Genomic DNA, 26699 nt, shown 5'->3' with positions numbered 1-26699 from the left:
AAGTACCTCGTGTTTAGAAACAACTGGTTGTGGGGAAGGACCATTCGGATATCCTATATAATAAAAGGGTAATATGCAAATTGACGAACGGTGGAATGACAGGTCACTGACTGCGGGGAGTGGGCCTAAGCTGTCAGTAAGACATCCACCGAGAGCTCCCAGACTGCTAAAGGGCACAGGCTGGGCTGAGGCGCCCCCCCCTGCACCCCTCCCCCTCAGTGCACAAATGTCATGCACCAGGCCTCTAGTATTGAATATTGACATGAATATTAGCTTATAGAATTTATGGTAAGAAAGAGACCACTCGTGGAAATACTGTAATTCAAGGTGGAAAATGTCAAGTGTTATAAGAAAACTACAAAGGCAAAACATTCTATGGGCCTTCAGAGGAAGTGGAATAATTACCTTCACCTCTGGCCATCATGGATGATTTTATGTAGGAAGTGGCATTTAAGGTAGGCCTTGAAGAATAGATTAGGATTAGATATGTAGAGCAAAGTATGGAGAGTTGGAGAGAGGAGAGTTGTTCAAGAAAAAAGGAGGGCGTGAGCAAAGTTAGAGAAAACCAGAGCCTTATGGGGGGTGGGGGAGAGGGGTCACACGGCAGTTCACACAGGCCAAAATGCGTTGTGGGGCAGGGGGGAAATGGTGAAAACCAAACTGTTGCCAGGTAATTTAAAGCCAGAGCGTGGAGATCATAATCCTTGTTTACAGGTAGCAGAGAGATATTGAAAGTCTTTGAACAGCATGGAAGCATTAAAAAGGTGGTCCTCTAGGTGATCTTGGGGGGAAAGAATCTCACAAACTGAGACCAGTAAGGTCATAGAAGCCAATGGAATGTGTTCCAGTACTGCCTTTTCTCACAACAAACACTCTTTCCATACATCTTTAGACAATGGAAGTAAATGATTTCACTTCCACTGTGGCTTGTTTCATGAGACTGTCATGGGCTGCTGCTGCAGGACGACTTGACCTCGTTGGGAGTAGCCAACCAATAAAAGAAAGTAATTCTCTGTTTCCTGCTGGAATTCGAAACAGGCTCAGCAGTTCAGGTACTGATTAAAAAGGATAAAGTAATTAGAGCATTGGGCAAGAAATAGCTGTAAGAATCATCTCCGTATAGGTTGCACATTCCTATATGTATGTCATACTTCATTTAGGAAAAATAATAAACACAGAGTTAGTGGGGACACCAAATCAAACAGTTTTTATCTTGCTCAGTGTAAAATGTCATGAGGCCAGTAACGGTATCTGTAATAAAAATTTATCTAGGATTCCTACATAGAAAAGTCATTTTCTTGGTTCAGCCACTTATTTCTATTAGACCTTTATAAGTAGCTTTACTTTTCAGCTTCATTTGGTTTCCCTGTTCAATCTATGAATTTGTGTATACCTCAGTATTGAAAAAAATTTAAGATGTGTGACATACATATAATAAAGTGCAGAAATGTTAACAGGACTTTTACATATTGTAACCCATTTACATCACGATAAGGAGCATTTTTAACATCCCAGGAAGACTTCCTCATGGCTCCAATATTGCACTATTTTATCACCTGAAATTAGTTTGCCCCATAAACTATGTATAAAGCAGTCAGGGTCATATAAAGTGATTTAAGTATCTCTTATTTCTTAGACCAAAGTGTCTTCTTGAACTATTTAATTTCACTTGAGGATTCTGGGGAACACATTAAAAGGCTAATAGAAGATCCACTGGTCCTGTAGGACCATAGTAACCTTCTGCTTGCCCCTCTCCAGGAAGCAACTGCAGCTCTGGAAGTGAAGGAGAGCCAGTCGCCCTGCACGCAGGCATCTGTGTGCGCCAGCAGTCCGTGTCCACCAAAGACTCCCTGATTGCTGGAGAGGCTCTGTCTCTCCTGGTTACCTGCCTGCAGCTTCGGAGCCAGCAACTGGGTATGCAGGAGGCTTGCTTGTGATTCCTCTCCTTTAGGGAAAGGCCAGGCTTCTGTTGGGAATTATTTACATGCCTTTATAGATATAAGGTCATGTTATAGAAATGAAGAGGGGGCACATTGGCATGTGGAATAGGCAAGAATAGTGCTAGAGTAGTGAGATTTTGAGCAAGCATTTATTGAGCACCTTCTATATATAAGGTTCCATAGTGAGTGTTGTAAAAAGCAATATGTTTGCCCTCCAGGAGCTTACTGTCAAGTTGGGGAATTAAAACAACCCAAATTATAGTTCATAAACTATAGAATTAGAACTATATATCAATAATGACTTCACTTAAAAATTATGAAATTTAAGATTTGCCCTTTTAACTTTATTGTTGGCTCTAGCAAAGTGGGGCTGTTATGAATCATACTTCTTGTGTTAGAACATTCCAAGGTTCGGTCCTACATCACTGTGGGCTCATCCATTTTCACAGCTTTCAATTTCTGCTATATGCTGGTACCTAAATTTGGATCTCCATCCTGGACTACACCCCTGACATTTCCACTTGGAACTCAAATAGGCTTTCCAGACTTAGCATGTCCTGAATTGAACTATCGATCTGGCCCATATCAGCCGAGAGTTTTCCCAACTTAATTATTTAGCAGTTTTGCTCTGGCCAAAACCTTGGAATCATCCTCAATTTTTTTTTCACACCCCACTTCTAAGCTGTCCGTACAGCCTCCTCTAAACTATATCTCGATTCTACCTCTTCACTATTATTACCCTCTGATCTGCCATCATCTCTTACTTGGGTCACAGCCATTGTGCCCTAACTAATCTCCCTACTTCTACCCTTGCAGTTCATTCTCCACACAGTAAGCAGAGTGGACCTTCTTAAATGTAAGTTAGATCCTATCACTCCTCTCTTTAAAACCTTGCAATGGCTTCTCAGTTCACCCTGAGTAAAAGCCAAATCTTTACGAAGGCCTTCGAGGCCAGACACACTCTACCTCCTTGATACCTGTGTGCCCTCACTTTCTCCAACTCTCCTCCTCACTGACTGTGACTGCTTCAACCACCCTGGCACATTCCTGCCTCAGGGCCCTTGCACTGGCTGCTCCCTCTTCCTGGTATCTTCTTCGGCCATCTATCTACATCACTCTCTCTTCCTCATTTCCTACAAGTCTTACTTAATGTTACTTTTTCAGTGAGACATTCTCTGATCACCTTTTAGAGAAATCACAACACTCCCCTCAAACTCCAGCACTACCTAAAACCCTCACCTTATTTTTTGCTGTGTTAGTTATCATTTTATAACAAATAATACAATTGATTTACTTGTCATGTTGTCCTCACCCCCTCCGCAACTAGGCTGTAAGCTCCATCAGGACAGATTCTTGTCCATTTTGTTCCCTACTGAATCTCCAGCACCCAAACACTTACCAGTGCATAGTAGGCCCTCAATAAATATTTATTTATTCAGGGATAAAGTCTCAAAGTTTCACTTTTAAACATTGTGCCAATACATAGGGGCTCTATACTTCACTGTTATTACTGATTCAGGCTGCCTGTTATATAGATGTGATCATTATGTATTTACTGTACCACCTAAGTTCATTATATAAAATAAACATATAGAAAAGGTTAGAGATTTGTCACATTGCAATAGTATTCAAAAGTATTTACTTTGACAAGAATGCTTTTGAAGGTTTATATATGAGAAGTGGGAATCATGACATACTTTTGAACATAGGCCATAGTACTTAGTTCAGTTTTCTTACAGTTCTTTAATTTTACAGGTATCCTAATATATATAAAAACCCAGGGTCCGTAACGACCGACCAAAGGCTTGACTGAACACCAGAAGTCAGTCCTGCAGTCAGTGCTGGGTTGCCATGGTGACCCAGCACTGACTGCCGCCAGTGCGGGCGCAGCTACCCAGCACTGACTGAGGAGGGGGCTGCGGATCAGGCCGGAGAGAAGCCTGGACAGAGAGGCAGGGTCTAATCCACAGCCTCTGTGGCAGCTGTTGATCAGCTGTTGCCTCTCTTTCTCTCCGGGCTTTGCCAGCAGTAGCGCCTCTCTTTCTCTCCAGGCCTCTGTGGGGGATGCTGATTAGACCCGCCTCTCTGATCAGGCCCGGAGATAGGCCCGGAGATGCTGACTGGCATAGAAACTGACCAATCAGAACCAAATCTGGGTGAACTGTGAGGAGCCAGTGGCTGCCTAGGAGGTGGAGCTTTTGACGCTGACTGGCATAGAAACCAACCAATCAGAACCAAATCTAAGTGAACTGTGAGAAGCCAATGGCTGCCTAGGAGGTGGAGCTTTTGACACTGACTGACATAGAAACCAACCAATCGGAACCAAATTGGCTGGCAGGGGAGGGGAATTAGGAGCGATCAGGCAGGCAGGGGAGGGCAGTTGGGGGCGACCAGGCTGGCAGGGGAGGGCAGTTGGGGGCAACCAGACCAGCAGGGGAGGACATTGGGGGCAAGATCAGGCCAGCAGGGGAGAGCAGTTAGGGGCAATCAGGCAGGCAGGGGAGAGCAGTTAGGGGTGAGATCAGGCCAGCAGGGGAGGTGAGATCAGGCTGGCAGTGAAGGGCCGTTGAGGGTGAGATCAGGCCGGCAGGGAGGGCAGTTGGGGGCAAGATCAGGCTGGCAGGGGAGGGCAGTTGGGGGCAACCACGCCAGCATGGGAGGGTAGTTGGGGGTGAGATCAGATCGGCAGGGGAGGGCTGTTGGGGGCGAGATCAGGCCAGCAGAGGCGGGCAGTTAGGGGAGATCAGGCAGGCAGAGGCAGTTGGGGGCGAGATCAGGCTGGCAGGGAGAGCAGTTGGGGGCGAAATCAGGCCGGCAGGGGAGGGCAGTTAGCGGTGATTAGGCAAGCAGGCAGAGGCAGTTAGGGGTGATCAGGCAGGCAGAGAGGTTAGGGGTGATCAGGCAGGCAGGCAGAGGGGTTAGGGGCAATCAGGCAGGCAGTCAGAGGCAGTTAGGGGCAATCAGGCAGGCAGGTGAGCGGTTAGGAGCCAGCGGTCCCAGATTGCAAGGGGGGTGTCCGATTCAAGAGGGTGCAGGCTGGGCTGAGGGAAACCCCCCCCCCTTCCATGCACGAATTTCATGCACCGGGCCACTAATTTTCAAAGAAAAATATATAACTTCTCTTCCAGCTTCTTTATCATTATTTAAGTTTGTGGTAGGGTATATTTTATAGTTCACAAGTATTGCTAGTTTATCAACACAAGACATATTTATTCTGTGACTGGTATGTGCAAGGCATTGTACTAAAATGTGAAGGTACAAAAATGACCAAGATGATCCTGCTCATAGGCATTTGAGGCAGTTGTCCAAGGTTCAGAATTCGATTCCATGTAGAAGAGATGAATTTCTGTTACAGTTAAGCTTAAGAAATTATTCAGAATTTATGAAATTTTGAAAATATATTTCCTAACTTAATGTCCCCCCTACCCCCAATTCTATTCTTATCATTAGCATCTTTCTATAACTTGCCCTGTGTTGCTGATTTTATCATCGATATTCTGCTTGGATCGCCAAGTGCTGAGGTAAGGATTGTTCACATTACTTCATAAAAAACCCCTTTGGTCCTCTTCTGTCTTTGGCTCTCTGGGTACCTGTAACATTGTAGAGAATACAGAAGGAATGGCATTTTGTCCTCTCAGGGAATCATACAAAGTGACCGTTTGGACTGCCTGCCCTCCTTTCTATTCCATATCCTTAAAAAAGTTAAGAGACTAGTCCTAAAATTAATTTTTGTTTATTACAAACAAAATATTACAGCCAATGTTCAACACCCATAGCTGGCAAAGACAGCTGGCATTAAGCATCAACATGTTGGTCAAAATCAAGACCAACTTCAAGCCATGAACTTTCACTAGATTTTATAATTCTGATTGTCTTACATGACCTTGAAAATTAACTTTTCTTATTTTCATTTATATTAAGTTATAAATCTATTGATTAGAATAGAATAATGGAATGGTTTGGGAAATCAGTTCCCAGAACACACTTGTTTTTAATCCTGGTTTAATCAATGTAAACTTTACCATTAATGATTGAAATACTTGGACTCTTAAAGTATCCTTCAAAGTGTAGACTTTGAAGGAGAATCATTTTTGAAGCATTCTTTAAGAGTTGGATGATGGATGTTCTTTGCTACTAATTAATTCCAGATTCGCCGTGTTGCCTGTGATCAACTGTATACTCTTAGTCAAACAGATACTTCAACTCATCCAGATGTACAGAAGCCAAATCAGTTTCTTCTAGGCGTGATTCTCACAGCTCAGCTGCCTCTCTGGTCTCCAACTAGTATTATGAGAGGAGTCAATCAGAGGTACGTGATAAAGTTGAGAAAGCTCACATTATACAGAAAGAATAATGAGTTGGGTACTGCTCCCATAAAGTCCACTGTGCATTACTGAGATGACAGAAGAATCTCTCCTCTCCTCTTCTAGCATTTGTGTCTGAAAGAGGGCATTTCAGTGTTTTTCCCCATTCAGGACTGGAGAGTTAGAATAATACCAGGCTTTCTTCTCCTCTGTCACCCCCAGTTCCCACCTCCACTTTACCTGGTTGGTAAGAGCCTGAAACAATTCGAGCCAGATCACTGTGTAAAGGTCACATTGCTCATGTCCTCTTGAGTGTCACACTCTCAGCTCAGCATACTTCACAACTCCTATGTGTATCTGTATTGGTAAAATCATTGGTGTGCCTCTTGCTAAAATATTGAAGTTGAATTAATGTAAAAGTAGTTATTTTATGCTAGGAAAAGTCTCATTCAATTGTTATTATGAACTTCTTATAATAAGGAAAATTATTTTTATTTTGAAATCAGCCTCTTTTTAATAATTGAAATCTGTTTTTTAGACTATTATCTCAATGTATGGAGTATTTTGATCTGAGATGCCAATTATTAGATGATTTGACAAGTAAGTATATGTCTAACTTTGATTTGTATGGGGGGAGTAGATTCGAGGGGGTGGGAAGGAAAAAAGAAAGCCAAATGGACATTTCTAATTCTGACTTAATGTATCTAGATGTAAGTGAGATTATAATTATCATTTGAAGTTGAATTTTATTTTCCTGAAAATAGCATGTAAACCCCATGTGCCAGTTTTCTATTATGTATCCAACTATTATATGCTGAGAAAAATCTGTTGATTTTAAAAATTGTCAAAGGCGCTTATACTTTAATTACACTGATGGAGCTATTAAGAAGTCTTTCTAGTATAGTCCACTCTGATCATTTTTCAAAAGTTGATTATTGAAAGAAAGAGGAAATGTCTATTGAGATGTGTTGGTAGTAATAGAAGTGAGTGATAGAAGTAGACAGGATTCGTATCTGGTGCCAGCCCAGCTCTGGCTGACCCTGAGGTATCCCTTTTTACCTCCTCATCTGGGACCCTGCTTGCTTGTGGCTTATAGTGCAGGGAAAGTAGAGCATAATCACTCCTCCTCTTCTACCCAATCCCAACTTCCAATATGGAATCTTGTTTTAAATCCTTGTTTGGAGGGGAAGTGAAATATGCTTCATATGAGCAGTTCTCTGGAGTTTGGCGCATTGTTTGGAATCCTGAACTCTGCTACTCTGCTGTTGACCTCACTCCTTTGCAGAACTCTGCCCCCTATAGGCATAGGTAACACTGCGGGAGCATTGGCTCTCCTTCCCACCAAACCAGGAGCTTCTTTTAAACAAGGATTGTCTCCTTCATCTTATATCCCCAGCTTGTAGCATAGTGACCTACAGAGGAAGCACTCTACGTATGTTTGGTTTATGACTGAGAGTGAGTGAAGGAAGGAACGAATATGCATGAGCTGTCATAGTCCTGTGGGTAGTAGCTATAGCCTGCGATTTATTAATGACAGGGCTTGTTTGTTTTTTGAGTTTGATGAAGTGAAAGATTGGGACGTCTCTCTGCTTACTCTAATTCAGGATTTTGACTCCGTGAATGGAAATACTTCTAAGAAATTGATTTTTATTTATTTTTTCTTAGCTTCAGAAATGGAGCAGTTAAGAATCAGCCCGGCTACCATGCTTGAAGATGAGATTACTTGGCTGGATAACTTTGAACCTAACCGCACAGCTGAATGTGAGACCAGTGAAGCAGACAACATCTTATTGGCAGGACACTTACGGCTCATTAAGACCCTTCTTTCACTCTGTGGGGCAGAAAAAGAAATGCTTGGTAATTATTGCTTCATCTTGTCATGTGACAGAATACCTCATTTTCAGTTCCTGCCCATAGTATTGTGTGTAATTTGGAAAATAAGATAGGTGCTAAGTGTTGCATAGAAAATTGGCCCTTCAGGCAATAGGAGATTGTCTGGCTTAATGCCTAACAAATTTAAGGTATATTTTACGTGTGTCACTAAACTACATAGGGAATTTTATAGTGTTCAAAGGGTTGGATCACATAACTTCTTAATACCAAGTAAAAATTATAATTCAAAGTAGGTTTTTCTCTTTTTGCTGTTAGGTACTTTATAAAATATAATCTGTTGTATACCTTACTTATTTTAAGAGTAATTTTCTTCTAGGGAGGCAGCCCCCAACCACTACCCCTAGAAGATGTATGAGTCTCCTGAGTTACATATGTAATTTGTACAAACATATTAAGTATTATAATTATATTCAGGAAACAAATCAAAACATTAATTTTCACATTTATCACACAAACTAAGCTCTATAAAAAAAATCTTTTCAGCTACTGGGGATACATAGAAAAGAGTGATTCTAAACCAGGGTGAGAAGGGCAAATTATTTTTACCTAATGAAGGCAAGATTTTAAAAGTTTCAAAACCCTTTAAGGGGATTCCCTATGCCCAAAGTTAGAATTATTTACTCAAACCATCTACGTTGTGGTGTACTTGGCATTTGTGTGTTTCTAAAGTGAAAGTTTGACTCCTTTCACTCTGTTGTAAGTTCATAAAGGAAGGTACCCTCGCTTGTCTCTCTTTATATCCTGTACCCTGACCCTACCAGCCATCCCCACCTCTCTACCGCAAGAGCTTTGCCAAAAATTAAGCAATTAAAACTAAACTGAATGCCCTGCTATTGGGTGGCTTAGGTGCCTTTGCCTTTGATATGAAGTGCAAGACAGGATCTTTGAATTAAAATATGTGTTCATCCTCAACATGAATATTATGCTCTATTCCAGGTTCATCACTCATTAAACCATTGTTAGATGACTTCCTTTTCCGAGCTTCTAGAATTATTTTAAATAGTCATTCTCCAGCTGGCAGTGCCGCCATCAGTCAACAGGACTTTCATCCAAAGTATGGAAAATGCACGTTGTGTTCAGTTTTGGTAAAAATTCTAATTCAAAACATTAGTCCAAAAAGATTTTCTTAACTTGGAGTTTGTCTTCTATCTTGTGAGTGTGCATAGCTTATAAGATATTATCCACTATACAAAGAAATGCATGTAAAGAGACTTAGGATAAAGCCTGCCTGGCACATAGTACATGCTGAGCAAGTATGCTGGTACCATTATTTTCATCGAAAGAGAATAAGTAATAACGTGGTTAATTTGGTCAGTAACAAATTCCAAGAGAAACTGAATTTGTCAGAATTTAGTCCAAAGTGAAAGTCAGTAGGTTCTGAGTCTTGAGGGTTTCTTCTATAAGAAAACTATAGGTGCTTTAGTGCATGAACCTTGAGGTTTGCTGAGTAGTGACTGTTCCTGATAATTAAAACTGTTAGTGATTAATTACAGCGGTAATTTTAGAATCAACTTTTGTATTAGTTTCTGTGGGTAGAAATGTGGAAATTCCTTTTGAAATGCTAACCCTACGTGGGTGATGATTATACTCTTAAAGATAGGTGGTTATTTGCTCTGAATCTAACTTTGTTCTATTCTCATGAAAACAGAGTTAATTGAGTAATCCTGAGGAAACTGAAGATTTGGCATTTAACCAGTGGGAAAAATTCCCACATAATTCAGTGGTTAATGAAATGGGCAGGGCATAATCAATATTTTATGGAATCCTAAAGGAATCTTATGTGGGAATATTTCTCTACTTAGAGATCCCTTATTAGCATAATGTGTTTTAGGTAAGAAGCCTTCATTAGGACTCTTGGAGTGTCCCTCAGGATTGAGTGACTCCAATCTTTAGGCCTGCCCAATCTGTGCTAGAAGATTTGGTGCTAACTCCATGGGAGTCTTTTATTAAAGCAGTAGAAATAGATGAGTACATTAATTTCTAGTGAACAGAGGAAATAAATTTTCAATTTTACAGAAATTTTTATTCATGAATTCTTCACTTTATCTTTATTAAAAGTAAAACCTTCATCCACAAGGAGTTATTTTTTTAATCATATATAGTACCTTGAATAGAAAAGGAAACATTTTGTTTTCATCTTTCCTCAGTGCACCGAATGGTGTTCATTTATCACAATTACTCCCAGCGTTTTCCCACCTTTCCATAAAGCCAGAAAGAGATTTAAAATACACAGAAACTCTTTCCACAGTAATGCCATTTTCATATCACACTAACAGCAAAAGAACTTCTTAATATGTAGGCTGTGTATGTGGTACCTCTTATTCATTCTTTACTTGTCCTGTGCAACCCAGAAGTCCATGGCCATTGTCCTCAGTGGCTGGCTCAATGCTGATCTGAAAGCCTCACAGCCCCCTCTTGAGCACATCTTCTACACTCCCCTTCCTAAGTGTTTCTTTCAGAGGTTGGATGTCCTCTTTTCTGTGTATCCTTCCTACCTGTGATCATAGTATTGCAAGGTTGGCATAGGTGAGAGTGAGAAATTACTATTTATCCCCGAAGTTATAATCATTAAAGGTGAGCAGTTTAAACATATTGATTGAGCAAATTATGTATTTTTGTCTCCGTTTTTTCTGCTAAATGGAAAGTTGATTAGTTGATATTTTAGCTGTAGGCACATATAAAATGTTTATGAGCATCTATTCTGATTTGCATAGCTTTCTTTTTCTGCCCTTTAGATGTTTGAATTTCAGGATGATAGTTACAGCAACTTTTCTTGCTATCTACTTTAATTGAAAGGTAGTTATTTCCATGTTGTGATTTTGGTAAAATTTTCAAACTATCCTCTGTTTTTACTGATATATCCCATAGATAAGAATACTCAGGAATCATATGTGACAGATTTTGCTACTTCATCATCAGCCCACGAAGATATTTAGTCCTAAACCATATTCATCCCTCCAGTAGTTCATGGCCTCTGCCTTTGTTAAGTCAGCACTACCCACTAGATTTACTAGAGTTCTGCCAGCAGACCTGACTTAACCTAACTCTTTGGGGAATTGCAGCTCTTGTACTTTCATTGTAAAAATTGACTTGGACTAATGGACTTGTGTCTTTTATTTTTAGGTGTAGTACAGTGAATAGCCGATTAGCAGCCTATGAAGTCCTTGTAATGTTGGCTGATAGCTCACCTTCAAATCTTCAAATTATTACAAAAGAACTACTTTCTATGCATCATCAGCCGGACCCTGCTCTTACCAAGGAGTTTGATGTACGTTTTCTAGACCTTGGTGCACTTAATTTTTTTAAGAGTGGTCTCCTAAACATAGAATTTTTAAAACTATGTTTTCATTTTTCTAATCACAAAGAAAGTCAGTATTATTCTTTTACTTATCATGTTTATATACTCAAGTCAACTATAATCTATGATGTATTACTAAATGGTACCCTTTTAATTAATTAAAGAGGATACATTTTCAAGTCAGTTAATAATTACTCTCAGTAAAAAGTAGCATTTCAACCTATTTCTTGAGTACATTTATGCTTGGCAAGACACTAGAGACAAATAAGCATTGGCTCTGTCACACTGCAGTCTTTGTTCAGTTAAATTCAACTAAGATTGATTGAGTTTACTATTTGCTAAGAGGTGTGTTGGGCTTTTGGAGCTCAAAACTAAAGATTGATCCCAGCCCTCAAGGTCAGTGTATAATGGAAGAGACAGACCCATAAGCAGGTAATTTCAATATAATGGGATCAAATTTAAGATAGAGGTATGTTTGGAACACTCTACTAACAGAGAGACACTTTACCACCAGGTGGTGGTGTTTTGGAAGACTTCTTAGAAAACGTGAAATGTAAAATAGAGCCTTAAAGACTGTGAGCCCATTGAAGCAAGGTGGCAAGATCAGTCCAGCTGTGGGCAAACCTGTGGAGCCCTGGAGCAGCACATTATATGTTGGGATTGCAAGAGGGAAGCAAGTTGGGGTGCCCTGGAGTACCACACCAGGAGTGGGAAGGCACTTGTACAGCTGCTTGTACATTCTCCACTAACATCACAGTCATTTGAGCTGAGTGTTATGAAACATACAGTGTAGGCAGGAAAGAAAGTAGGAACAGGTGTTCTAAATAGAGAAAATAGCACTTGCAGAGTAAAATGTGATGCATAGTTTCACATGTATTTAATCAGATTAAAATGGAAATTTTATTATTTTCCTAAATCAGGAATTATAGCAGCATAATGAAGAATGTCTTATATAAATATTTATATTTTTAGCACTGTTATAAACTAGTTTTTCTTATTTTTTAACATTTTTTTTAATCTATGCTTTGGACTACAGGTAAATTACAGTGGTAATTAGATCTTAGAAATCACCCTGCTCTAAGTGTATGTTGAATGTTAATAAAACGTATGTAATGTGTTCCTTTCCATTCAAAAGGTCAACATGGTCTTGTCAGTTGGTTAGGTATTACATGGATACAGATACTTGTATTTGCAGATAACGTGGCTCTGGTCATGGCATTAGAATGGAGAGACTCTGCTGTAATAGCAGTTGAGAGAATGTCATTACAATACCTTTCCACTTGGAGAAGCGCCATGTTGAACTTTATCCAAGATGCCCTTTCTTGATTATTTGTGCGTAGAAAAGCACTGCACTGGGATCTAAATTATTACAAACATCTTTACGTGAAATGATAAGGCATTTACCTATTTATTTAATTGTGTGATTATTAGAGGAAGTTGAGTAGAAGAGTGTTCCCTTCTCAGAAAGGAAGAGAAGGAATATGTGCTTTCCTTGACCATCTAGACGAGCCTGATCAGGATTCTTGCAGAGTAAACACTTCATAGAACCCTAATCCTTTTTTCTTCTTTTTCAGAGTATCGCCTCAATTTGTAAATATGTATTAGTATATTTACTTCAATAAATTAGTATATTTAATTCAATGCCTATTTACCCTACTAGATTGTGAGCTCCTTTGAGATCAGGGTACATTTGAGCTCTCTCTCAGATCCTGGCATAGTTTCTGGCTTATATGCTGTGTACTTTATGAACTAAAAAGAAACATTGAGATGATAGTATATTTATAATTGCGTCAGCATCTGCAGAGCTACTTCATGAATACAGGTTTTGCTAGCTTGACTCACAGTACACTGGTTGGATAAATCTGAGTATATCTCTTTCCCCTTTATATTAGAGCTATGAGGACGTGTGCTGATGCAGACACTAATTCTCTCCTGTTTCTCCTCTCCTTCCTAGTACCTCCCCCCAGTAGACAGCAGGTCCAGTGCAGGGTTTGTGGGTCTGAGGAATGGTGGCGCCACATGTTACATGAACGCCGTCTTCCAGCAGCTGTACATGCAGCCTGGTCTCCCCGAGGTGATTTCCTTCCTCTTTCTTGTGTGTTGTGATAAGTAATGTGTACATTGCCTGAAAATTGCTCCACATTCATATCGTGCGTCTTGGGGTTTACTAAAATTAGAATACTTAAGGATTCTTCAGTGGCTCCTTGAAATAATGCTAGAGTAGTTGCACATTTTTATACATCTGCTGCAGTAATATATTGCCTGTTTGACAGATGGATTTGACCTAATGTGATATTTGAACTCCTAAGTTATTTAAGTTGCTAACATTTTTAGTATTTTAGAAATATTTTTACAGTCACATTCAAACACGTAGTATCTAAAAGAACAATGTATGGACTTGCACGTACATAAGTCAAGGTTATCTATGAAACAGTTAAGTATTTCTAACTTTATACTTTGTGTCTTTTCAGGCGTTACTTTCAGTGGATGACGACACTGACAATCCAGATGATAGTGTATTCTACCAAGTGCAGTCTCTGTTTGGGCATTTGATGGAAAGCAAGCTGCAGTATTACGTACCTGAGAACTTTTGGAAGGTATTTCACCAGTAACTCTAGATTTAAAGATGTTGACTATTTGGAGCTTGGCTACATTCTTTCTCTAGTGATAGTTGTCTCTTGTCTTGATTAATTCTAGATTAATCCCATTGCCAGAACCTACAGAAGAGTTGTCTATACCATTCTGGAAATTGGTCCTTGATTTCAAGTTATTAGAATGTTAGAATAGTCATTTGTAATTTGTAGGGATTTGCTAATCTTAATTACTTTGGATATTTCCCATGATTCTTATTTTAGCTGTTTGAAGTATTTGTTCAACTCATTCCTCAGCACCTATGCCAATTTCACTAATGCCTCTAAATAAAGAACATGCTTTTTTAACATTGCTTTTCTGTGTTTCACGGAAGGAGTAGCTTGTACTTTCAATTTGTAAGAGAGAAACTCTCTGTTCATGGCCTTGGCTCTCATCCTGTGGTTTCATAGACTTGTTAGGATTGCAAAGGAACCAGAGAAAAGCATGAGTGGCTGAACACAATCTCATTTCACTTCAGTAAAAACATTTACATCCTAATAGTGAACTTAGTTTTTAGAAGTATTAAATGCTCTTTTACATCCTTTTTTTTTTAAATCATATTCAGAAGTTGCTACTTTTCCTTTAATGACATTTAATTCTTGTTACGTAGATTTTCAAAATGTGGAACAAAGAACTTTATGTGAGAGAACAACAGGATGCATATGAGTTCTTCACTAGCCTCATTGATCAGATGGATGAATATCTCAAGGTAGACAAAGTTTTATTTTCCCTAAACCCCCTCAAAGTAGTGTAAGAGCAGTGGTTTAGGATTTGGGACTGCTGTGAAACTGACAAATCAGAAATTGATCATCTTGCATACAACAACTATATGTCATTTCTTCTGGGTTTGAACATCAAAATATATACACAGATGACTAAAATATATAGATTTCTTCTTACTTCACTTAACACTTGATAAAATATGTGATTCCCAGTCTACACTCCATAATAATAATCATTTGTATCTGCCTACTCTTACCTGTATGCATTAAAGTAACCTGGCCTCAGAGAAGTGCTGTAAGCACTGGCGGCCCCATGCAGAGCTGTCTTGCTTTGCAAAGGGTACAAAAGGACTAGATTAAAAGTTGTTTGTGGTGATGTTTAAACCCAAAGCTTTAAACATGTGACAAACTTCCTAAATGGTACTGCCTCCTAAGTTACCGACAGCCTCTCATTACTGCCAACATGTGCCTCTCTTCTCAACGGTAGGCACGTTTTTTAAATAACTTATAAATTTATAGCATTGTCTGCCAGGAAAAAGAAAAGATTGTGGAGAGTCGGTACTGCCTTGGTGCATGGGAAAAAGGAATCGGTCTTGGAGAGTGCTGTCCTGTCAGCAACTCTGACTGACCTCTCTCCACCTTTTCTCATCACTCATAACAGTGGGTCTGATGGGTTATAATCCTTTCATTAGTTCCCCGATTAAACTGCCAAGATGACTTCTCTTTTTTGGTGGTTGCATTGACATCTGTGCTTTAGCTTAGTTAGTTCTAAATAAAATTCTGTGTAAACCTATAAATTCTAGGTGTGTCAACTGAAAATTTATTAACTTTTTATTATTCCAACAGAAAATGGGGAGAGACCAAATTTTTAAGAATACTTTTCAAGGCATCTATTCTGATCAGAAAATCTGTAAAGACTGTCCTCACAGGTTAGTGAAGATATCATTAACATTAAAAAATGATTATTATAATTAAGTGATTCTTCTAGTAGGTTATGAACTTTGCATTTGTTGAGAGACTTGCAGATATCTCTCTTAGTGAATCTATAAGTGTTTATTGAATTACATTTCTTTGCTTTCAATTTCTAAAATTTCTTTGTTGAAATTCATAATTTTAAGCAATTCTGAATTGTCAAATTGATTATTTTAATTTGGTAGTGTACTTTTTTTTAATATATTTTTTTATTGATTTCAGAGAGGAAGGGAGAGGGAGAGAGATATAGAAACATCAATGTTGAGAGAGAATCATTGATTGGCTGCCTTCTGCACGCCCCACACTGGGGATCGAGCCTGCGACCCAGGCATGTGCCCTTGACCGGATTCGAACCTGGGACCCTTCAGTCCGCAGGCCAACGCTCTATCCACTGAGCCAAACCAGCTAGGGCTGGTAGTGTACTTTTTAAAGGATGAGGAAAGTTATTGTTAATTTCACTGATTGTAAGTAGTTTTGTGTTTAATCTCAGGTATTACGACACTTTAAAGCTTTTCAAATTCCGTTGTTGATCATGGTTTTTCTGTTATTTCCTAATCAGATATGAGCGAGAGGAAGCTTTCATGGCTCTCAATCTAGGAGTTACTTCCTGTCAGAGTTTGGAAATTTCATTGGACCAGTTTGTTAGAGGAGAAGTTCTAGAGGGAAGTAATGCCTATTACTGTGAAAAGTGTAAAGAAAAGGTATTTCACGTGCCCTTTTAATAAAACTCGATTAATCTTTTATTCCATGTACTTTGTGTTTTATGTAAGATCAGTTTTAAGCTCTATTGTTACTTCCGTTAGATTGTGTCACCCCTTGTGTTTACACGGGTGGTAAGGCCTAGAGAAACCTATGACCTTTGTATTAATTACTTGGCTGTTTTATTTTCTCCAAGGAGCTAATTGTGTTTTGCTTTTCTTTAGAGAATAACAGTCAAAAGGACCTGTATTAAGTCTTTACCTAGTGTCTTGGTCATTCACCTAATGAGATTCGGATTTGACTGGGAAAGTGGACGCTCCATTAAATATGATGAACAGATAAAGGTAACTTTTTCTCCCCTGAAAGTTTTTATAACCATTACTGCCTTACTCACTTTTTATTATTTTCTTTTAATATTTTCAAATTTCATGTGAAGTGTGAAAGGCTATAGTCTCAGCATTCTGGGGAGAACATAGCCCCTTGTCCCGAGCAGCTGCTGCCAGTGGAACTGTGTTACCGTGAACAGTTACCCTCATTTGCAGAAGGCACCTAGTGTCAGCTGTGAAGTCAGATGCTTTCCTTAATGCTTAAGGAGAGATCACTTGTACTTTCCCAGACTTGTGAGCCATTTGGAGATTTTGTACTTAAATTGGAAAGGTAGTCCTCGCTTAAAGTAGGAAACACACATCCCGCTTCTTTGTGTCTGACTTCATTGTGTATGGCAGTTTATGTTACTAATCAACATTCATGTGCTCCTTTGCTTTTAATAGTTTCCCTGGATGTTAAACATGGAGCCATACACAGTTTCAGGAATGGCTCGCCAAGATTCATCTTCTGAAGTTGGTGAAAATGGACGAAGTATGGATCAGGGAGGTGGAGGGTCTCCACGAAAGAAAGTTGCCCTCACAGAAAACTATGAACTTGTCGGTGTCATTGTACACAGTGGGCAGGCACATGCGGGCCACTACTATTCCTTCATTAAGGATAGGCGGTAAGGGGTTCTCCCAAAAGTCCCTCTCTGCTCTTCCAGTCTCTCTCCTCCACTCCCCTGCCCTCTGATAAATCTCTCCTCTGCATTCCCTGCCCTCCTATATATCTGTCCTCTGCTCCCCCTGCCCTCCTGTATATCTGTCCTCTGCTCCCCCTGTCCTCCTGTATATCTGTCCTCCACTCCCCTGCCCTCCTGCATATCTGTCCTCTGCTCCCCCTGTCCTCCTGTATATCTCTCTTCCACTCTCCTGCCCTTCTTTATATCTGTCCTCCACTCCCCTGCCCTTCTGTATATCTGTCCTCTACTCCCCTGCCCTCCTATATGTTTCTCCTCCACTCCCCCTGTCCTCCTGTATATCTGTCCTCTGCTCCCCCTGCCCTACTTTATCACCCACACTTACCATTATGATGCAAAGAAGCTTTGCATTGTTATTTGGTCTTATTTAATATTGCATTTTTAAAATTGTAACTGTCTTTATGCCTTCAATTTGCAAAATTGTTTTAGAAATTAGAATAACTGTTGCTATATTTTTCTTAGGTATTTTCAAATGGTAATCACCAGCTATATTTATAGACAATACAAAGAAATAAATACTGGAGATGGGATTTTTGTTTTTTATTATAATGTTTGTTTTATCTGTGGGCTCTAGGGGATGTGGAAAAGGAAAGTGGTATAAATTTAATGACACAGTTATAGAAGAATTTGACCTAAATGATGAGACCCTGGAATATGAATGCTTTGGAGGAGAATATAGACCAAAAGTTTATGATCAAAGTAAGTATTTACAAATGGATATTTTCCATGAGTTAGTTTCTTTCTTTCTTTCTTTTCTTTTTCTTTTTTTTTTTTTTAGTTAGGATTTTTCTATCAAGTTGGAAGGCGTTTTCTTTACATGAAAATAGAAGAGATTTTTATTCTTTTTACACACCATTACTCTATATAGGTCTATGAACTCTTTGATAGCCAGAGTAAAAATGTTCAAGCTGCTCACAGAAATTGTTTTAAATCATTTCTTAAAGCAGCCTTGGAGAAATATAGGTGGATGGCAGGGAGGTGTAAGTGAAATGAATATCAAAGAGAATTCCAACCTTAAAAATAGTTTCAAAAGTAGTAGTTATCCACTAAAATTTTCAGGTTTCCATCCTAGCCGGTCTGGCTCAGTGGATAGAGCGTCGGCCCTCGAACTGAAGAGTCCCAGGTTTGATTCCGGTCAAGGGCACATGCCCAGGTTGTGGGCTCAATCCCCAGTAGGGGATGTTCCAAAGGCAGCTAGCTAATCAATGGTTCTCTCTCATCATTGATGTTTCTATCTCTCTCTCCCTCTCCCTTCTCTGAAATCAATAAAAATATATTTTAAAATTAATAAATAAAAATAGGAGTTACTTCCTGTCAGAGTTTGGAAATTTCTTTGGGCCAGTTTCAGGTTTCCTTTTCACTTCTATAGAGGTGTGATTAATTAAAGACGACGTTTCTAGCAACTGTGTTTTTAAAACCACACAATATGCAAAGGAGTCTTTCTACAACCCCACCCTTAGAAAATGTATGAGCCAAAATATATCACAAAATTCAGTTAGAATTTGCTATTTAAAGAAAAAACATTTTGCAGAGACCTTAGCATTTCTGAAATCTGATTTTGAAATATTCTGGGAGCATTTTAAAATTTCTACTTATATTAGATTCACTGTATTAGATACCATACCATGGTAGTTGTGCATCTAATGTTGGTAGCCTTTAATGGTTGAATTACTATCTTAGCAAAAATTACATGGAGTCTACTTGGGAAAGCTCTCTGTCCTTTCCTACCCAGAATAATAGGTTAGACTTCACTTGTCCTTCACATGGTGGTTTTCCTAAAATTTCCAAAAGGATTTAGTTTAATTAATAACTGGTTTGGCTCAGTGGATAGAGCGTTGGCCTGTGGACTCAAGGGTCCTGGGTTCGATTCCGGTTAAGGGCATGTACCTTGGTTGCAGGCACATCCCCAGTAGGGGGTGTCCAGGAAGCAGCTGATTGATGTTTCTCTCTCATCGATGTTTCTGGCTCTCTCTCTCTCTCCCTCTCCCTTCCTCTCTGTAAAAAATCCATAAAATATATATATTTTTAAAAACTAACGTAGATTTGACTGTTCTATATACATAAGTGATTAAGCAAGGCCAATTATAATCCCATCCTATGCCACAGAACTTATTTTTTAAATGTTACTTGCTTTTTTATTAAATTTAGACTTGCCTGGAATATTTACCTTCTTTCCTTTACTTTGTTACCATACATCTCCCTTACTCCCTGCCCCTCTATATCACCCTCCAAGTAATTCTAAGCAGTACTCTAAAAAGACACACATTTTACCCACACTTTGCATTTAACAAATTTAGTAAGTAGTTACTTGCTGGATTTATGGGTCCTTTGTTTTAGATTGTTAAGACAAGAAAACTTTTTATTTACAAAGACTTCTTTCTTAATGTCTTTTTTCAAAGCAAATCCATATACTGATGTTCGCCGAAGATACTGGAATGCCTATATGCTCTTCTACCAGCGGGTATCTGATCAGAACTCCCCAGTCTTACCAAAGAAAAGTCGAGTCAGCGTTGTGCGGCAGGAAGCTGAGGACCTTTCTCTGTGAGCTTCTTTTCTGTGTAATTGGCTGTGTGATTTCAGTAGGGGATATTGTGATCTTTAGTATATTGTTTGGTATTTAAATGTAATTTGCTAAGCTAGAGAGAAATTCTAAAAAGAAAATAAACTGCTCTATCTCTTTTCTTCTTATTATTATGTGGTCATTGTTTCCTTGGCAAAAAGTTATTTTGTATTTAGAAAAATGTGTATAAATCATTTTATTCTAGAAGTGAGATTATTTTCATCCCAGCATGTTATTGAATAAACTTTATGTTCAAAGCATAGTAAGCACTATTTCAACAATCAGAAAGTTTTTTTTATCGTATTCTCTGTGGATCTGAGTTTCAATTACTGAATTAGGAGAGTATACAATTTATTTTTAAAGCCAGTACCCAGATTATGTAGGTTTGTTAGGTTTTAGGAACTACTAAAACAATAGCCACTTTAGTCAGTTTTCTGATTCTGTCTCTTAGATCAGCACCTTCTTCACCAGAAATTTCACCTCAGTCATCCCCTAGGCCCCATAGGCCTAACAATGACCGGCTCTCTATTCTAACCAAACTGGTTAAAAAAGGAGAAAAGAAAGGACTGTTTGTGGAGAAAATGCCTGTTCGAATATATCAGGTAAGAACTGTATAATTCTTAGGGAGAAAATTCAGGTAGTGTTAAAATCCGTCTCGTAGGTCCAGAAGAACTCCAGCTGGTCATCTTGTAGACTTAGCTGTATCTCTAGTGCAACATCTTCTTACCCAAGTGTGTCACAGATCTTTCATTTCAGGTCATAGATGTGGCTACAAATTCAAGATTGACCCCACCATCACCATTTCTATGTAACTATAGGATGCCAAAGATAAATAAATAGAAGGCATGGGCAGTAAAAAAGAAACAACACATAGCTAAAATTAACTTATTTTTTCTGGAGAGAAAAATAAGTTAAAGTTTATAACTTTTTTGGGGTAAAACTAATATGTCAGTGATGACCATTAATTATTGAATACCTACTCTATGCTACACACTTTAAATAAATCCCTAATTCTTAAAACACTCTTGTGGGATGGAAGGTTTTCTTCCCATTTATCAGATGGAAAAATAATTGGGCTCAGAAAAGGCAAAATGACCTGCTGGTGTCTCAGAGATAGGATTAAAATTCAGAACTGTCTAACTACCAGTTCAGACTTTCTAAACTAAGTAAACAAGCTGAGTAGCCAAAGCAGGGAATATAAGAAGAATATGGAGTCTACTTGGGAAAGCTCTTTGTTCCTTCTTACCCAGAATAATAGGTTAGATTTCACTTGTCCTTCACATGGTGGTTTTCCTAAATTTTCCAAAAGGACTTAGTTTAATGAATAATAATTCACCTTTTTACAACTTCTTATATGTTGAAATGAAGATTTTCCTCTCTTTAAAATAATTCAGAGCTTAAGAGTAGAGTTATGAATCCTTATCTAACATATCACTAAAAATGTCTTTTACATGTTGAATATTTTACCGTTTCTTTAAAACAATTGCTAATTTTCTTTTGTAGATGGTGAGAGATGAAAACCTCAAGTTTATGAAGAATAGAGATGTGTACAGTAGTGATTATTTCAGTTTTGTGTTGTCTTTAGCATCATTGAATGCTGTAAGTACTAGCTGGATTGTTATTAAAGTAGGAAAGAATTATAATTAAACATCTTTCAGCTAAAGTGTTCAGTGACTCATGTTCACTCTCACATGTTAACCTTTAGATGAAATGCAAAAAAATTCTCACAAATGTGTAACTTATTGAGTTATATTAAAATATAGAGAGTATTTGTAATATATCATGCAAGTTGTAGATGGGTGTGGGTTTCCACATACTGGCTTTTTAAAGTGCTATTTAAATTTTATGATGAATCTGGTAGCCATTAGGTGATATCATTGAATATTGGGCTTTGTGGAGATTAATTTTTCCTAATTTGTAATTAGTATCATGATTGTAATTTGCTAATAGGAGGAAAACTTTCTCAGTCTTTTGATAGATTACTTAACATCTTGTGATCTAAAGACTATTTTGCCCAACTGGTATGGCTCAGTGGTTGAGTGTCAACCTATGAACCAGGAGGTCATGGTTCTATTCCTGGTCAAGGCACATGCCTTGTTTGCAGGCCCGATCCCCAGTAAGGGGCATGTGCGGGGGCAGCTGATCAATGATTCTCTCTCATCATTGATATTTCTATCTCCCACTCTCTTCCTCTTGAAATCAACAAAAAAATTTTTTTTAGCCCTAACCGGTTTGGCTCAGTGGATAGAGCGTCGGCCTGCGGACTGAAAGGTCCCAGGTTCAATTCCGGTCAAGGGCATGTACCTTGGTTGCAGGCACATCCCCAGTAGGAGGTGTGCAGGAGGCAGCTGATCGATGTTTCTCTCTCATTGATGTTTCTAACTCTATCCCTCTCCCTTCATCTCTGTAAAAAATCAATAAAATATATTTTAAAAAAATTTTTAATATAAAGACTATTTTGAGAGGACTTAATATAAAAATGAAGGTGTCTTAACCTCTTTTACTGTTTGACTGTAACATTTTCTATAATGGCTGGCTAGATTTTTCTTATTAGTATTGAATTTTATCATTTAGTTTGTGTGTCATTTAGTTCTCTGTTTTTCTCCCCCTCTCAGACTAAATTAAAGCATCCATACTATCCTTGCATGGCAAAGGTAAGCTTACAGCTTGCCATTCAATTCCTTTTTCAAACTTATCTACGGACAAAGAAAAAACTCAGGTAAGAAGTGATATGTTTTGATTCTCATGGCAAAAAGCACTAATTAAATCAATTAAAGCTGAATTTCTGGATTCAGCTTTTTAAAACATTGTTTTAGATACAGGCAGTCCTCGGGTTACGTTGGACTCAACCTACATCGTTTTGTGGTTACGTCGCCATCTCCCATTTATATATATATATAAAAAAGTTCTGTCCCATTTCGACGTATGTACATATGTGCTTTATGTTTTTTATTATTTACCACAAGTAAAGGTCAGGAATTGTTATCTTTCTTTTAAACTTTTTTTTACTGTTTCACTTCATTACTGCTCTGTATGTGCTCCATGTGAGTGACGTAGATGCTTATGTAGGTGGGTTCCGACTTACAGCGAAAATCGCGTTACGTCGTGCCGTAGGAATGGATCTCTGACATAACCCAGGACCTACTGTAGTTGGAAACTACCAACTGGTCTCAGATGATTAATGGCTCATATCTATAAGGAATTTCTAATCCAGTAGAAAAAATAGATTCAACAGAGCAGTAACTGTGATACAAGGCATAAATGCTATACAACTTTGGAAATTGAGCAGAATCATACCCAGATGTGGGATGGGATTGGTATTAAAGACACTTGTGTTCTCAGATGATTTTGAAAGGCAAAAGTACGGAGACAGTTATTATTCTCAGTGGAAGGGAAAAACCTGAGTAATAGATAAGACTTGCTTAAAGAACTATGAGTGACTAGTGTTTTACTCGTACATTTAAGGAGCTCATTGAGGTGAGGCGGAATGTTGGGTTTGGATGAGCTCGCTGAGTGCCAGAGAAGGGAGTGGTCTTTGTTCAGTGGGCAATCAGAGAGGGCTCCTAAACAGGGTCAGTGTGTTCAGAGTCATGCCATGGAAACTCGACTCTGATTCCATGTTAGTCTCATTGGTTTTTGTCTTTAGCACCTGGTAAGGTGCTGGACACCTTACAGGCTCTGGGTAAATTGTGGTTGTGAGTAACTGAAGGATGAAAAGTAGTTGGGTTAGTTTGTAGGATATATCTGGAGCAAGAAGGGGAGGCTCAGAGTGGGAAGACCAGTTAACAGAAGACCATGGAAATTCTCAAGCTCCTCTCTCTCTCTCTAGCACAAGTATAGAGAAGTTTTTAGAAAGATTTTGCAATCAAGAAACTCTTGAGATGATAACAAATATAATGACATTTCATTGTTATGTGTAATAATAAAAGATATATTAAATACCAGGCTTTATTATTTGATTGAAAAAGAAGAAATGTTTCTTGTCATGTCTGGCATAGGATTGACTAAGGAAATTGTTTGGTTACTTAACATATAAAAGTATAGAATGTAGGCATTTTGTGAATGTCAATTAAGCAGAACAAAATGTTCAGACCTTTTTTTTTTTGCAATTGAAGTTTTTTGAAGATGCAGATAGCTTCTTTATACTTTTTTTTCTTTTATGGGGTGGGGGTTGGGGGCAGGATGAGTTGCACAAGTACCAAAGACTGCAAAGCACTGGCTTCTGGGGTGACGGAGCCATGTTAGTTACAGTCACTGAGTATTTAACTTCTACGCACTCTCCAAAAAAGTTTTAAAGAATGTTACAATGGAATGATGCTCCATGGGGTTATTTGGGGGACTGTACTCCTAATATTCTTTGCTTTTTTTAAAGGGTTGACACTGAAGAATGGATTGCCACTATTGAAGCATTACTTTCAAAAAGTTTTGATGCTTGTCAGTGGCTAGTTGAATATTTTATTGGTTCTGAAGGACGAGAATTGATAAAGTAAGTGTCAAGATTTTTAATTAAAAGAAATTTGTGTTCCAGTGATTGCGAGCTGACATTTCTTGTAGCTCTTTTTATTTCAACTTGAAATTATATTTCTGATTGAAATCGATTTTAAACTGTCTTCACCAATGAAGCATTGAGGAAATTATTTGGGTCACTTCAAAATCCTTTCCAAATCATCTGTTAGACTAAACTCAGGTTGTTCAGTGAATGCAAGGAGAGAATGTGTGCAGATGGCCAGGTATTCACAGGCAACCACATCCTAAAACCCAAAATACAAGTCCCTTTCTTCAGGGACCCACAGTCTGGTGCACAGGGGGTTTCAGGGGTGCTGTCTTGGCCCCGAGCTTTAACTAGTACCTCATTCTGGGAAATTGAAGGGGTTCCAGGAGAGCTGCTCCTGAATGAACAGAATTCATAGAATTTTAGATTATTTGCTCTATGTTCACTTTATACAGATCCTCATTTGGGGGGAAGAGAGGAGAGGAAGGAAGGGCTTCACTTCTCCGTGTTCAGGGGTCTTGTTTTCCTGTTGGGCCTTCCTCCTCCACAGTGGCCACGAGCTGTACCAAAGCTCTCAGAAGACCCGAACTAACATCTTGGAATAATTTTGTTTCTTGGATTGCAAATGGGACCCATGTTGGGAAGGTTGACTTACAGAATTCTGTTTTGCTTTTTACACCACACTTCTGTATTTTAGGATATTCTTGCTGGAGTGCAATGTGAGAGAAGTGCGAGTCGCTGTGGCCACCATTCTGGAGAAAACCCTGGACAGTGCCTTGTTTTATCAGGACAAGGTCAGCCTCGTGTTTAAATTTCTATTTATACATTCTGTTTTTACCAAAAGTATAAAATGGCCATAATAAGAAAGAGACCTAGGATTGCAACCTGGTAATTTTGCCACATAAAATGTACTCTCTGTGAACCAACTTTCTGATGAATGCCAAGTAGAAGGCATTCTGATTTTCCCTCCTCATACCCCCAAAATCAAGGTAGGCCAGGAATTGAGGTCTGCTTTGGTCTGCTTCAGAATTTTCTCTCTAGAACACTCCCTTTTCAAAGTCTTCTCTCAATAGTTTGTATTTTATCTCTGCACTGAGACTAACCTGAGTCTAGAGGCTCCAGTCTAGATCCTTAGACATTTTGAGCCGCCCCTGGCTTTGTCTTTCCTCATGAGCTATTTTTATGACCTAAACCTGCAATTGGCAACCAAACCAAATACTGCCATTCGTTCAGGGGCATTGGCCAAAATAGTTCCTTCATTGGTTTTCATTATTCCCTAATCTGTTCTGTTCCTCTGAATTTCTTCTTGTTCTAACCCGACTTTCTGTAACATATTTTCTGGTTCAAAATTCTACACATGCCAAAACAAGCCAGGGTATTTATTACCATCCTCAATCCCCAAAGATTTTAAGACCTAGGGAAATAAATGACATATGTTGTAAGTCTGATTATTCAATCTGTTAAGTGCTAGCAAATACAGCAGTTCCTTCCTAAGTTTGCTGTTTCAAACAGCTGACACTACATGGAAAACTTTGAAAAATGTTATTTTCAAAACTAATTGGCTCCTTAAACATTGGCTGGAGGCAGTGTGTCTCAATGAACTAAATGCAAATTCTAAAAATTGCTGCTTCAAATACAGTTGTTAACTTTGTGATGCAACCTTGAGCGTGTTCTGTAAGGGAGATGTTTAATCCAGATACAGTGCCTGACACCCAAGCACTTGGTTCCTTCAACGTTGCCTGACCCAGGGAGCTCTGCTCAGTCCAGAATGAACAAAGAGGTCGAATATGCCCCTTAGGAAGGGCCCAGAAGACTGTCTCTCAATTCAGGATTTATAAGGAAGTTGAGGTTTACTCTAAGGCAGTGGTTTTCAATCAGCTTAAACAGCAGAACCATTTTCCAAACAAAACCTTACCTGAGTGCAAAAGATATAAAATAGGTCATTGGGAGTTGCTTAGGACAGTTTGGAGACCATTGCTCTGAAATACTCTGAGGAAGTTGTGTAAGACATTTAGCATGAGGGCCTTCTCATTCTCCTCCTTCCTCCCGTGCACCAACCTAGACAAAAGAAAAGATAGAGTTAGTGCAGTCTCCCTACCAATGGGGTCAGGCCACACCATCA

The 26699-nt window shown here is 38.8% G+C and overlaps 1 protein-coding gene across 2 annotated transcripts in view; it reads left to right on the top strand.

The window, feature by feature from the left end:
• USP24 (ubiquitin specific peptidase 24) overlaps positions 1-26699 on the top strand; it is a 143613-nt gene that overhangs the window by 96022 nt on the left and 20892 nt on the right. For both annotated transcript variants that reach the window (XM_079776309.1, XM_079776308.1), the window contains exons 35-56: positions 893-1052; positions 1759-1914; positions 5391-5461; positions 6089-6249; positions 6783-6844; positions 7910-8101; positions 9074-9191; positions 11261-11405; positions 13390-13509; positions 13907-14032; positions 14677-14775; positions 15635-15717; positions 16320-16461; positions 16684-16803; positions 17230-17450; positions 18100-18224; positions 19925-20066; positions 20537-20687; positions 21589-21684; positions 22701-22804; positions 24458-24571; positions 25275-25371. In XM_079776309.1, the coding sequence (XP_079632435.1) occupies positions 893-1052; positions 1759-1914; positions 5391-5461; positions 6089-6249; positions 6783-6844; positions 7910-8101; positions 9074-9191; positions 11261-11405; positions 13390-13509; positions 13907-14032; positions 14677-14775; positions 15635-15717; positions 16320-16461; positions 16684-16803; positions 17230-17450; positions 18100-18224; positions 19925-20066; positions 20537-20687; positions 21589-21684; positions 22701-22804; positions 24458-24571; positions 25275-25371 (2805 nt within the window). The remainder of the gene's footprint in view (positions 1-892; positions 1053-1758; positions 1915-5390; positions 5462-6088; positions 6250-6782; positions 6845-7909; positions 8102-9073; positions 9192-11260; positions 11406-13389; positions 13510-13906; positions 14033-14676; positions 14776-15634; positions 15718-16319; positions 16462-16683; positions 16804-17229; positions 17451-18099; positions 18225-19924; positions 20067-20536; positions 20688-21588; positions 21685-22700; positions 22805-24457; positions 24572-25274; positions 25372-26699) is intronic.

This window comes from Cnephaeus nilssonii (genome assembly GCF_951640355.1).
Source record: "Cnephaeus nilssonii genome assembly, chromosome: 7".
Classification (NCBI taxonomy): Eukaryota; Metazoa; Chordata; class Mammalia; order Chiroptera; family Vespertilionidae; genus Cnephaeus; species Cnephaeus nilssonii.
This window is presented reverse-complemented; position numbering and strand designations above follow the sequence as displayed.